The 14,088-nt window shown below is 42.3% G+C and overlaps 2 protein-coding genes across 16 annotated transcripts in view; both read right to left on the bottom strand.

Annotated features, from left to right (window-relative positions):
- LOC115204019 (RIMS-binding protein 2) overlaps positions 1-5,887 on the bottom strand; it is a 109,999-nt gene extending 104,112 nt beyond the window's left edge. For 6 of the 13 annotated variants that reach the window (XM_029769228.1, XM_029769225.1, XM_029769226.1 and 3 more), the window contains exons 1-4: positions 5,620-5,886; positions 3,485-3,504; positions 1,847-1,936; positions 1,547-1,689 (exon numbers count right to left, since the gene is read on the bottom strand). In XM_029769228.1, coding sequence (XP_029625088.1) covers positions 1,547-1,675 — 129 coding nt within the window. In that variant the 5' untranslated portion in view covers positions 1,676-1,689; positions 1,847-1,936; positions 3,485-3,504; positions 5,620-5,886. Of the gene's footprint in view, positions 1-1,546; positions 1,690-1,846; positions 1,951-3,484; positions 3,505-5,619 lie in introns of those variants that run through there. The other 7 variants (XM_029769219.1, XM_029769230.1, XM_029769229.1 and 4 more) reach the window with 5 other exon arrangements.
- Positions 5,888-6,922: 1,035 nt separating this feature from the next.
- On the bottom strand, positions 6,923-13,722 carry LOC115204018 (syntaxin-2). 3 transcript variants are annotated; one of them, XM_029769217.1, is made up of 11 exons: positions 13,276-13,722; positions 12,489-12,581; positions 12,170-12,269; positions 11,511-11,585; positions 10,460-10,533; positions 10,253-10,361; positions 9,828-9,901; positions 9,525-9,662; positions 9,264-9,374; positions 8,602-8,706; positions 6,923-8,260 (listed from the first exon to the last, which is right to left on the bottom strand). In XM_029769217.1, the coding sequence occupies exons 1-10, from the start codon at positions 13,303-13,305 to the stop codon at positions 8,626-8,628; spliced, it is 885 nt and encodes a 294-aa protein (XP_029625077.1). In that variant the 5' UTR covers positions 13,306-13,722; the 3' UTR covers positions 6,923-8,260; positions 8,602-8,625. The 3 variants fall into 3 exon arrangements, with proteins under 3 accessions (XP_029625077.1, XP_029625078.1, XP_029625076.1); XM_029769218.1 differs by lacking the exons at positions 6,923-8,260; positions 8,602-8,706 and adding an exon at positions 8,797-9,003 and having other exon boundaries at positions 13,276-13,721; XM_029769216.1 differs by lacking the exons at positions 6,923-8,260; positions 8,602-8,706 and having other exon boundaries at positions 8,797-9,374; positions 13,276-13,721.
- Positions 13,723-14,088: the final 366 nt, after the last annotated feature.

Here is a 14,088-nt window from a genome sequence, read left to right as displayed (position 1 = left end):
GTGTGTGTGTGTGTGCCTACGAGTGTGTGCAGCGTGAGCGTTCCCCAGGCTTAATGGTTGGTCCAGTCTGCAGCTTGTAGCCGAACGGAGAGCCAAAAGACAGACAGTGAGAGAGCCTCTCAGCCCTCTCAGAGGAAAACTCAAGTAACAACACACCCTCCGAGAGTCAGATACACACTAGTGCTCTCTAACACACACACCATTTCTGTCGCTTGCTTGTGTTCCCGCTCTCTCTCGCGCTCTCTCCCCCTTAGTAGCTCTCTCAGGTTCTCTACCACGACACACTCACTCCCTCCCTCCCTCTCTCACCTACTCTACTTCTCCATCTCTCTTTCTCTCGCTCCCTTCCCTCTCTCACAGATGCACGCACATGCTCAGTGCAGTCCACATCCCTTCTCTTCATCCCAATCACAAGAATTCACAGACACAAACCCACTGAAGTGTGTCAGCATTCATATCATTGGCCTGTGTAAATGATTGCATCATGGATGAGCGTTTCCTTTACACGCATCTCCTACCTGCAGCCATCCCTGAGCAGCCCTCACACCCGTCTCGCTCTCACCATCTCTCTCTCTCTCTTTCTAAAACAGAGAAATGCATGACCTGAGCCCACTGCGTCAATGGATTCCTCCCCTGGTACACGTAACCTTGCTCAATGCTCCTTTTTCCATCCTCTTAGCCATGATTCATCATCTTTTCTCCCCTCCCCCTCCCATTCAAACACTGACATACATCCCTCACTTTTTAATCTCGATTCCTTTATGCATTTATTTTCTTAACTGCTACGTAACCTCTAAAAGACACTTATGCTAAAGTACTGGAGGACAAGGACCAATGGAAACAACAAAACCCCCAGGACAGACCAATCAAAACTAACCGTCACATTGACAGACCAATAAGCATCAGTGCCCTCTCAGCCCTCCCCCAATTCCAGATCATACCTCTAAAAGCAGAGTGGTGTTTTTAGGGAGATTACAAAATAACAGCTGCAGGTATTGGTTAGCAGATCTCTATGTTACAGGGATGGAGAGGGAGAGGAAAAAAATGAAATCTCCTCCATTCTGTTGCCTAGCAACACCAACTGCTTTGAGTGTACACACTATCTCCCTCTCTCGCTCTTTCTCTCTGTCCTTAGATACAGTTCTTTATAAGCCAGTTGGTTTTCAGGCACAATGCAAAACCTAGTTGGGATTGGACAGCCAAATTCCAACCACTCCCTTCAAAATGTAAATGAGTCTGAGGAAACAAGGTGCCATTTGACAAGACATTCTGGCCACACCCACTAAAGATGCTAATAACACGTCAACATGGATTTCACCCTTTTTCTTCCTCTGATTGGTGAATCCAGACACTGCTTTTTACCATAGAGTCATTGGTGTTTTCAGAGAACTATGCTGTCCTCTCCTGGACACATTGACAATTGATTTATAGTACAACATATGAACAGATGGACCTTTAACAAGGATATGCATACAATTTGGGTTATACTGAAAAGGTAACAAAAGATCAAAAGGCTAAAAGTGAGCTCACGTGGGTGGAACCTTACCTTCCCTTGGACCTGCAGGTGATGGGAGTTCCTGGCAGCGATGATTGACAGCTGTCTCTGGATCCACAGCAGCTCTGAATGAGACTGTCTCAGAAGCTCCTCAATGTCACTTGACCTGTGACCTCGCATGATGTCCTGGCAGTCTGGCGCACACACACATCGTAAATCACAAAGAAACACAGAGATGGATGATGTAAACAAAAAAAAACACGCATGCCCACAGGCTTGCAGATACACTACAAACTTAGACTTTGTATATTTAAAAACACTCATGCTCACACATATGCACACTGTACTCACATTACAAACACAATACGGCTTCATCCCTGGATTAGGTGTAAATCCAATGACCTGGTGCTCAAGCCTTTCACCTCCCTGTAACACAGATACCTGTCCATAGTTTACCAGTGCTGCTGCCATGCATCCAGAGCTCCCTGGCTATCCCCACAACAGGCCGCTTCTGCTCACTGCGCCCACTCATTGACTGACTGACTGTGTATGCGTGTGTGTGTGTGTACAGAGACAGAGGCAGGCTGGGATTATTAATGTCCGTTACATAAGAGGGAGCAGGGGGATTATTGTATCACAGTACTACAATGACAGGAGGAGCCGCTGGAGCCAGGTCAGCTTTTATCAGCCACAACTAAATCTTCCTCTCCATCCCTCTGCTCCTGTCCTCCTCCTTTCATCCTATCACTGTCATTAGCATCACAAACACCATTGTATGGTGACTGACGGGGTTAAAGGGGTTAAATAAGCAATTAGGCCGGAGGGAGTCTGGTATATTTAAGCAATAAGACACAAGGTGTGGTATATTGCCAATATACTGCAGAGTGCCTGGACACAGCCCTTAGCCGTGTTATATTGGCCATATACCACAAACCCCAGAGGTGTCTTACTGCTATTATAAACTGGTTACCAAAGTAATTAAAGCAGTAAAAATAAATGTTTTGTCATACCCATGGTATACGGTCTGATATACCATGGCTTTCAACCAATCAGCATTCAGGGCTTGAACCATCCGGTTTATAATGACCATTAATTACATTGGTAAAAAGGTTTATAATAGCAATAAGGCAGCTCGAGGGGTTGTGGTATATGGGCAATTTACCACGGCTCAGGGTTGTATACCACACCTCCTCGTGCCTTATTGCTTAAGTATACCATGGCTAAGGGTTGTTCTTAGGCACAATGCTAATACTGCTTAGATCCCGGGGAGAATTATACAGATTAGGCTACGAAAACCCCAGGAAACATGATGATATGGAAGATTCTCACGCAGGTTTTATATAATCTGTTATCAGTACTCAGATGCTCCTTGGCTTAATCTCAAAATAATGGTTTATTTTATTGTTGATAATAGAGTAAGGTTCTTTACAATAGCTGTTTGAAATGAGAAATGTAATTGATCTGCCTAAATGCTAAAGTACTGTATGTGTTGTGGTCAGCACTTTTTTTCCTACTACCACAAGGACAACACTATATGGCAACATGGTGTCACAATTTCTGAGAATTTTCATTCCAGGTCCTAACTTTGATTGATTGCACAGATAACACTGAAATACTGCTCTTATTCATACACACATCCTCAGACGTTCCCATTAATTTTTTTTCTCCAGCTGCTGGGGTTTCTTACAGCAGGGCTTTACCTACCTGGTGAGAAAGCAAACAGTCTATGCATTCACCCTATTAGTCATTTAGAACATATCCATGTTCTACTTTCTCACTGAATAATGACATTCTATCATTTGACTCTTTAGCCTAGAATAGATACCAAAATTTTGTGGCCTTAAAAAAAGGTGCCTTAGAGGAGAGCTGTCCTGTTATCCCAAACCAAAGCAGACTGCCTTCCCTTTAAATCTTGAACATGCACACACACACACAAACACATATACTCTGCCAAATTCATCCACACCTCACAGCTTCTTAATGACTCACCTTGGAGAGATTTTGTATTGCTGCAGGGAGAAGAAGAAACAGAGAGCTCGGGGTTGTTTTCAAACGGCAGGAAATGAAATGCTTACCTCATTACATTTCAAATTAGTCCCCATGTTATGCCTGCTGAACACGACCATGGTCTATTGTTGTAGGCACACAGCAACCCACACAGCAACCCAAGGGGTGGGTTGCCCACAGCAACCCACCCCTTGCCCCCTCGCAACCCACCAATTAGCACTTGTGTTGTTATTTATAGGCAGGATTTTCACAAAATAGAAAAAACAATGATACCTACCCCTGATTCATGTATATTTTCATTCTACATTTAGATAATAAGAATGGAAAAGCAGTGATGTTCATACATACACCACACTACAAAAGCATGTGGACACCCCTTCAAATTAGTAGATTTGGCTATTTCAGCCACACCATTTGCTGACAAGAGTATAAAATCGAGCACAACGCCATGCAATCTCCATAGACAAACATTGGCACTAGAATGGCATTACTGAAGAGCTCAGTGACTTTCAACGTGGCACCGTCATAGGAGTCATTTCGTAAAATTTGTGCCCTGCTAGAGCTGCCCCGGTTAACTGTAAGTGTTGTTATTGTGAAGTGGAAATGTCTAGGTGCAACAACGGCTCAGCCACAAAGTGGTAGGCCACATAAGCTCACAGAACGGGACCACAAATTTATGAAGCATGTAAAAATCGTATGTCCTCAATTGCAAAACTCACTATCGAGTTCCAAACTGCCTCTGGAAGCAAAGTCAGCACAATAACTATTCATCGGGAGCTTCATGAAATGGGTTTCCATGGCCAAACAGCCGCACACAAGCTTAATATCAACAAGTATGGGCTGGAATGGTGTAAAGCTCACCGCCATTGGGGCAGTGGAAACACGTTCTCTGGAGTGATGAATCACGCTTCATCATCTGGCAGTCTGACGGACAAATCTTGGTTTGTCGGATGCCAGGAGAACATTACCTACCCCAATGCATAGAGCCAACTGTAAAGTTTGGTGGAGGAGGAATAATGGTTCGGGCTTGGCCCCTTAGTTCCAGTGAAGGGAAATCTTAACACTACAGCATACAATGACATTCTAGACAATTCTGTGCTTCCAACTTTGTGGCAACAATTTGGGGAAGGCCCTTTCCTGTTTCAGAATGACAATGCCCCCATACACAAAGCGAGGTCCATAAAGAAATGGTTTGTTGACACTTGTGTGGAAGAACTTGACTGGCCTGCACAGAGCCCTGACCTCAACCCCATCAAACATCTTTGAGATTAATTGGAACACCGACTGCGAACCAGGCCTAATCGCCCAACATCAGTGCCCGACCTCACTAGACCCCGAAGCAATGTTCCAACATCTATTGGAAAGCCTTCCCAGAAGAGTGGAGGCTATTATAGCAGCAAAGGTGGGGACCAACACCATATTAATGCCCATGATTTTGGAATGAGATGTTTGAGCAAGTGTCCACATATTTTTGGTCATGTAGTGTACATAAATGCTCATGTACACTTTGTGTTGACTGTTCTCCAACCGTGTAGTTGGTAACATATACTAAACAAAAACATAAAATGCAACATGCAACAATTTCACTGAGTTACAGACAATCAGTCAATTTAAATAAATTAATTTGGCCCTAATCTATGGGTTTCACATGACTGGGGAGCCAGGACCTAAATTCTCTAGAACGACATTAGTGTAGGCATATGGTAGAGAAATTAACATTAAATTCTCTGGCAACAGCTCTGGTGGACAACTCCCTAAAAATACATCTGTGGCATTGTGTTAAGACACAAAACTGCATTTTAGAGTGCTCTTTTATTGTCCCCAGCAGAAGGTGCAACTGTGTAATGATCATGCTGTTAAATCATCTCCTTGATATGCTACACCTGTCAGGTTTATCTTGGCAAAGGAAAAATGCTCACTAACAGGGATGTAAACAAATTTGTGCACAAAATGTGAGCAATAAGCTTTCTGTGCATCTGGAAAATTTCTATATTTTATTTCAGCTCATGAAACATGGGACTACTACTTACATGTTACATGTAAATTTTTGTTCAGTATAGACATACAAATAATTACCTCAGAGGATGGATTCCCATGTTTTTTTCAAATTGTCTTACCTCGGACAGTGGCAATCAACTCTTTTTCACTATACTCTCTTCTCCCTTCTTTGCTGCAGATGACCCAACATTCCTTGGCAGTGTAGTCTTTTGATATCAGTTAGTCTGGTCCTCCTTAGTCATGTAATAAAGGCAGCTGTGTGGCAGAAAGGTCAAATGTAAGAAGATGTAGTGTGCAGATCGCTGCATGTATCCAGCTAAATACAAATGAGTGAATATTTGCATGTCTGAATGTGTCGTGCCTCCAGAGATAACACAGCAGGTTCAGTAGTTTCCATGGTTCCTATGGTGTGTGTTGGTACGTGCTAATGCAGGAGATTCTCATTAGATCTGTATTCTTGAAACACAGCCCAATGTGTTGTCTTTCTCGTCCCAGCATTATTGCACCCGGAGCTGCTTGCTGTGTGGCCATATGGCACATATACAGCAGGAGCAGAAGAGAGGGATGAGAAAATGAGAAAAGGAAAACAGTGACTCTAGAGGGGAATCTCACCTGTGATCATAGCCAGTAGAGAAACTGCCCCCATGCCGGTATCAACAGAACTCATGAGGCTTCAGGTCATAGTCAAAGATAGTCATCGTGATCCCTACTGACATCTTCTACAATATCAAAAGTATAGACATGGGCTGTAACAACATTCAGTACAACACACTGGAACAAGTGGCAGCTTCAATTATTGTTCATAACACCATGTCCTATTGAAAGCAGAAAGGTTCCACACCTTAAAAATTACAAGGATATAAGATGAGAATAGGTCTAATGAGGTGGGATCTATAAATAGTCACTAGACTTAGCTGCGCAGGTTCTGGCTCTCCATCTCTCCTGGTGAGGACTGACACTATAAATACAAGTGGAGGCTGGTGGGAGGAGCTATAGGCCAGGCTCATTGTAATGGGATAAAAGGAACAGAGTCAAACATGTGGTTCCATGTATTTCATTCCAGCCATTACAATGAGCCTGTCCTCCTATAGCTCCTCCCACCAGCCTCCACAGACAAATACCCACTCTCCTCCTGTAAGTGTGTTTGGATACATGGGCTAGAGCTGCTGATACCCCCTCGCCCTCTGTAGTGGAGGTAAGGGAGATGGTTGTATAGTGTAAAAGCCAGGACAGGAGCCTGAATGGATAATTGTTCAGCTCCTTTGATTCTTCAGTGACCAACAGCTTTTCATTGAGGCAGAAGGAGTTGTTAAAGTTATACAAGGATGAGTAGCAATATCAACTTCACTTTGCTCAAAACATGTTCAAATTAAGATAATTTGATTTCATTGAAACAGCAGGATTGACATGAACTATACAGGAAAGCTTTTACACAACGCTTTATTTTTGCCATCTCTTGGTTGGCTATCATAGATACTTTTGAAGTGAAAGAACATTGAAAGACACTTTACATATCAATCAGCTGGATTCACTTTAGACAAGTGATGTCATCTCTTGCAGAGTTGGACAGTGCTGTGGTTAACGTTGTCATAAGGTACTTGAACAAAACCACAGGCATAATAAAACGTGTGTCCTGACACCATTCCCACCTTCCTAAATTAATTCTGCAACACTTGGCTAAATTACATCCACTGTGCTCAATAGCTAGTGAGCTTCGTGTTTTGTGCATGGAACTATCTTATAAAACAGGTGCAGTAGTACAATATGATGTTTGTCTCAACTCTGCAAGCACTCCGTCAGCAATGTCATCTCATTATCAAGTTCATTATCACAGCTGTTAACAAAAATACAGCACAAATAAATAACGAGTAACATTGGATACATGTTCAGGTGACTACAAAAATAAATTCTACAAAACTTGAAAATATAAATGTGCAAAGTTCAGTTGTGTAAAGATATTTGATAAAGCTCTGGAGCTCAAAATGTAATAAGAGGCACAAAGAAACAGTCATACATTAATTGATAGAACATCTTCAAGTAGGGAGTACATCCAACCAATTCAGGAGAGGGAATACAAACAAACATAACTGGGATTTACTGATGCCATTTCAAAGAATACCAGAGGTTATAAGTAAACTGAGTGTAGGCTCTGTGTGAGTTAGAGAGATCTCTCTCATGGTTACCGGAAATCCCCAAAAGGATCGTAAAACAAGCACAATTCTCCCTTGCGGGGACATTTCCCAGGTCCCCACAAGGACAAAGGCTATTTAAGTTTAGGGTTAGAATTTAGGATAAGAGTTATAATGGAAATCAATTTTAGGTCTCCACAAGGATAGTGAAACATATGCTGTGTGTATCTCTCAAAAGTGCATAGTGCATGTTTGGTTGAAAAGGTTTAGGAGTGAATCAGGAGATTCAGCACCACCCTCTGGTTGATACTGCAGGTGCAGAGTTGTTGTCTTCTTCCTCTGAAAAGCACAGCAGAAACTCCTCATTGGAGCCTTTACTCACTCCATGAGAGAGGAGTCACTTCAACCAGCAAAGCAGTAGTGGTCATGGTAGATATTTCAGATGGAAGAATGAGGTTGAGACTGATCATACATTGATCATTTTTGATTTAGGTTGAGGGGATTTTTTTGGGGGGGGGGGGGGGCTTGGACAAATCACTATGAGACACTCAACCCCATAATAATGGCTAAAACGATGACACCAACAACCCCGCCGATAGCAAGATAAAGCATTTTCTGTGAAAAAGAAGAGCTGTCCAGGAAAAGGAGTGGGGAACAAAAAGAAAATTGAATCAGCTGCATTGTCCAAATACATAGTGTAGTCTTTCATTAAAAAAAAAGCAATGAATTAAGAACTAAAAGATACATTTTAAAAAAATGAAAAATTCAGGGCCCTTACTTCCTATAGCCCACAGGCCAGGGGTGGACAGTCTTACGTATAGGTTGCCATAGTAATAAACCGTTCAGTATTTGACTAACGGGACTGCATTTAGAGAGTTAAATGCAAACTGCTATAGGACATGACAGTATTTGTCTACGTGTGTGTTAAATCATGACAGACAGTGTTTGTCTGTGTAGATCAGTAGTAATTACCTAAGGCTGTGCGGTTGAGGGCAGTTATAGACCCAGAGACAAACCAACGATAAGTGCGATTACAGCAAGCAGGATCACCACGACTATGGCAATTATGACATACTTCTGCCAAAACAAACAAGAAGCACAATGTTAGGCTTTATGTCAAAATAGTGTGTACTAGGCCAAACATGCATTAATAAAAATAAAAATCTGTTTTAATTGCAAGTCACATTTATTTCCAATGGTCATTACATGTTAATAGCACAAACATCACACAGAAACAGAGGCAAGGGCTATGGCTAACATTTCACCGTTTGCACACTTCTACAGGCAGTTTGCGTAGCAGTTCAGTGCTTAACCTTGTCGGGAAGCTCTATGGTGTGATACCGTCTTCCCTTCATCAAATGTGACGTTAGGCTCCTGAGAGAGATTAGGTGCTCTGTGATAAATCTAATAAAAATGTCAGGCGTGCGACATTAGCTTCACAGCATTACATATGATTGGCTGACCTTGAACGGGATGTTAGCTTCATTCACAGTGCTAACTTGAATGGCATGTTCAGTGGCAGCAGGACAAGATATGGTTATACCGGCTCATTTGACAGCGGTGGGTTTTGGTTCGTTGGGGATGGCGGTGGTGTTGCTCTTGAAAAGGCTGGGGAAACGGGGGAAAAGTCTTACCCTGCGCGCCGCTTTCTGGTACCGCACTGCCTTCTTGGTTTCCACTTTGGCCACGCCGATGTACTCGGCTGCACTGCTCACGTTCTTCTCTATGTTGTTGATCATCTCCCCCTATTGGACACACAGGACAACAATACAGAGGATCTTTGAAACCTTAATTCAATTTGTATATGCTTATTACATTGACAAATGTGATTATATAGGATAGAGGGTAGAGGATTTATACACAAGTCATTTTTCCCTTTGTGACATCCATCTCACCTGAGTCTCCACCAGCATGGCCATGTCAACAAACATCTCGTGGAGCTCCCTGATGCTGGACTCCAGGCGGATGATGTCCTTATGGCGAGACTCGATCTCATTCAGAGCCTGGCGCGTGATCTGGGAGTCGGAAATGATCTGTACAGGGAGGAAAAGGTACAGGAGACATTTTATGATGTGGCAAAATAATCCACAAAGCTGTAACCGTGTAGAAGGAAATGAGTGCAAGAATTAAATTCACTTTTATCTCTTGATTTATTAGTGTAAAGTGATACATGAGTGTTCTAAGAATATGCCACTCACATCAGAAGTAAAGATGGCAGGATTTTCACTGTGCAGAATCTCCTCCAGCTCCTCATCAGTGGTCACTTTCCCAGCTTCAAAAAAGAAACATTTGAAAATGTATTTCACAAATTAACTACAAGGGGTCACCAACAGCAGACCAGTTACTAAAGAGCACACCTCCTGTTCCTCTGGTCACCTGACTACATATATTGCAACCCCTCCCCTAGACAACCCTGCAAACCATTGCTAAGGCAACACTAAACACAGGTGTCTCCTGTTGCAAGCTCCCCTTTCTGTAATCTAGGGGCGTGGCCAGGGTATTTCTCCCCCTCTCAGAACACTCCTGTTGTTTGCTGATAAAGATGTACAGCACACAGAAAACAGGTGGCTGTCCAAGCTAAGAAGGTAATGTTTCTCTCCCTGTGCGCAACCCCAGCACTCACTGATCTCCAGCTGTCTCTGAATCCGTCCTTTGCACCTCTCCCTGAAGGACATCTGGGTCTCGTTGTACACCGTCATGACATCCACAAACCAGCGCATCAGATTTGTGTGCTGAAGGTGGGGAGACAAACGGCACACACAGAGGACTCAATTAGGGTCTATGTCTGACAAACAAATGTATTGTAGTTAACATGTGGTCCAGCTCTGACCTGGTTTGTCTGGATGCGCTGGTCCACAGAGGCTGTGTTTGCATTCTCATCCTCAGGCAGGCTGTCCTGCATGGCTGCCAACACACAGCAAGGCCCGGTCAGCGTGACGCAATATACACCAAGTGTACAAAACATTAGGACCACCTTCCTAATATTGAATTGCACCCCCTTTTGCCCTCAGAACAGCCATCAGGGCATGGAATCTACAAGGTCTCAAAAGCATTCCATAGGGATGCTGGCCCATGTTGATTACAATGCTTCCCACAGTTGTGTCAAGTTGGCTGGATGTCCTTTGGGTGGTGGACCATTCTAGATGCACACGGGAAATTGTTGAGCGTGAAAACCCAGCAGCGTTGCAGTTCTTGACACACTCAAACTGGTGTGCCTGGCACCTACTAACATCCCCCATTCAAATGAATTTAAATATTTTGTCTTGCACATTCACCCTTAATGACACACATACAGAATGTCTCAATTGTATCAAGGCTTCTTTAACCTGTCTCCTCCCCTTCATCTACAATGATTGAAGTGGATTAACAGGTAACATCAATAAGAGATCATAGCTTTCAACTGGTTAGTCTTTTCTTGGAAAGAGCAGGTGTTCCTATTGTTTTGAACACTCAGTGTATTACCTAATGCATACACACATACTGTATGCATAAATACATAACTCAAACTCACCCCAAACATACACTTGCATATGAAAGCAAACAATTAGTCCAACTTACAAATGTATGCATGATCCTAACATATTCCCATACACGCAAAGGCAGTTAGATAAGATATCTGTATGTAGAGGTGTGTGTCTATATTGTTAGCAGTGGGGGTCAAGCTATTCCAGCCATGTGTTTACCTATGACGAGGTGTGCAGTAGTAGCTTTCCCGTACGTACAGCTAATTTGCAAGTCAAATCTCCCTTATAAACTAAACTCCCTCTGAATTGAGGGAAGTGTTCCCAAGCTCAGTATGTAGTTCTCTCTAGTTCACCCACTTACATATTATTTCATTCATACCCTACCTTAGCAGTCTAACTGATTTATTCTGAACTCACTTTTTAACTTGGCCCGCACTGTGTTGGCGTTCCTCTTGATTTCATTGGTGAGCTGCTCCAGTTCATCTTTGGTGCCTGAAGGGAGAAACATAGAGACAGCACATCAAAGGCAGTGAGTGACTGGTCAGAGGTGCCAATTAAAGTCACTACAAACTGCCTTTTACAACTGTTCTGGGGGCATCTATAATCTGTTGGTGGCATATTGACCTGGCCTTCCACCACAGTGCTGTATAATATTTATATTCATATCATTCAGTCCAATGCAGGCTATTCTGTTGGAGCCATCGTAGAATAGAATGTTCATGCCTAGATATGACTGCAGATTTCTCAATGTGAAATCGACATCCATTTCCATCAGAAAACATATGAAGCATTTAAGCAATAAAAAAAAATATGTCATCGGCAGCCAAAGGTTGTCTGGCACTTCCTTAATCCAGTAATAACAGATGACTATTAGAGGAAACGGGCAGGGTGGTTGGGCTGGAGTTATAGGCAGTGTTTCCTGCATGGCTCATTTGTATTTAATATGTGACTTTTCCCCCCAGACTGGACAACGTCCTGGAGAGGAACCGTTTTCATTAAAATGCGGTTTTCCTGTACTTTTCACATTTTAAGACAATTTGGGTGAATGTGTGCAGCTGTGAGGAGGCCATACTCACTCTCCTCAGGGTTGGGGGCAGAGAGGATAGCGCTGTGTTTCTTTACCACTTCATCTACCTGGGAAGAGATCTTGTCGATGAGGCGTCGCACCTCCCCCACCTTCCAAACACAACATGTCACATTAGTCTACACACAACAAAGAGGCTTTTATAATCAAAACATTGTATTACCCTCACTGAGGGTTACAGTGACATTTGAAAGGAATCAACAGTCAGCAAGAAACAGAATACATTTTTAACACACATTGGCTACAGTCTTTGGCAAACAGAGCTAGAGAAGACACGTGACTATGCAAACATACAGCTCCAAGTAGACTACCTGTTTCAAGAAGTCGTCCCTGTGGGAATTGTTATCCACTGTGACGGTGCCATCATCATCATCATCCACATTAAAAGGGTTATTGTTGCTGTTCTGTGAAAATAATTGTCTGATCAGTGGAAGGCCTCTGTAACCAAAGAAAATACTAGGCCTGCCATGCCAATTACATGTTATTTCAGCACCCCATTGTGAAAAATGAACTGCACAGTCCTACCATTGTGAAGTATAATGCCAGAGGGAGAATAAAATAATTCCCAAAATATAACGCTACTCACATTAGAATAGCCTTGGGTAACAAAGTAAAAAAAATACAAAAAAGGAGACAACCTTTGGAGTCATAGTGTAAGGCATCAATAACCTTTACCAACCCATTTATAGGTACAAGAAACACAATAGAACAGTTCCTAATAAATGAAATGTAACATTGACAATAGCAGCTAGGTGTAGGCCTACATTACACTAACCTACCTGGCTTGCACACGGATTAAAAGGCTAACATATATACCGAAGATAGTTATCGTACAGTACACCTGTTGACATCGAAGAAACCGACAATAACAATAGTTCCCTAATTTTATGCTAAAGTTCAATAAAGCCTACAGCTACTGTACTGTAACAGACACGAGTCGTAGTTGACTCGAAATGACTCGACAGAAACAACACATTTTCATGGACAATTTAACTGAAACTTAAAGTGAGAAGGAAAAAGAAACGCAAAGCAGACGTCCTAGTTTCTAAATAGAAATGTTAACTAGCCATTTCCATTCTCTCTGATAGTGATACTCACCGCTGTCAAATCGCCCAGGCGGTCCCTCATCACGCCCTTTCAACAATTAATTTGTTCAAAGCATGTGAACACGACTTTGCTAAAGCTCCGTAAGTAGACTTAAATACCATATAAATGCCCCTCTCGTTTAAATGTTCACGATAATAGTAAAACGTTATTCATTTTAGCAGTTTGTCGATTTTAAAAATAGTTAGCGTTCAACAAAAAAAGCGCTTTTCAGAGACCCGCGAGACGTTTGGCCACGCCTGCATGAGTGGAGTTCTATTACCTTGCTGACATCAAAAGCATCGAGCTCTACAGGTTACTATAGGGGGTGATAAGTGCCAGAATTAAGCCTCGTGACGCTACTTATACCTCTCACCAAGTCACCTAACATCTTTTTTCTAAGGCATTAAAGTGCCGACGACACATTCACGTCACGTGGCACTTACATGGGTCTATGCATAGACCAAACAGCTTAACAAATAAAAACAACTTTTTTATTCCATAGAATCAGGCTATTCATTTCAGTGCAGTTGCTTTCTTAAGCATAACCTTAGCCTAAACGGAACTGAAAACACCCCAGCCTGTTTTGATCACAGATCATGATGAAGACTAAACATTTCAGCTGTTTGTCATTGTAAATCAATGACATGATTACCTACAGATTTGATACACATGAAGACCTATATTTTATCTGGATTTGACAATTAATAGCCTGACTAGGATCCTGACTTTCCCCATGTCATATTTGTTACCAATTAGGCTAAATGTATTACTATTAATAAGCATTTGTTTTCCTATTAATTTGTATAGGCTAACCATTACAATTAA

This window comes from Salmo trutta, chromosome 12 (assembly GCF_901001165.1).
Source record: "Salmo trutta chromosome 12, fSalTru1.1, whole genome shotgun sequence".
NCBI lineage: Eukaryota > Metazoa > Chordata > Actinopteri > Salmoniformes > Salmonidae > Salmo > Salmo trutta.
This window is presented reverse-complemented; position numbering and strand designations above follow the sequence as displayed.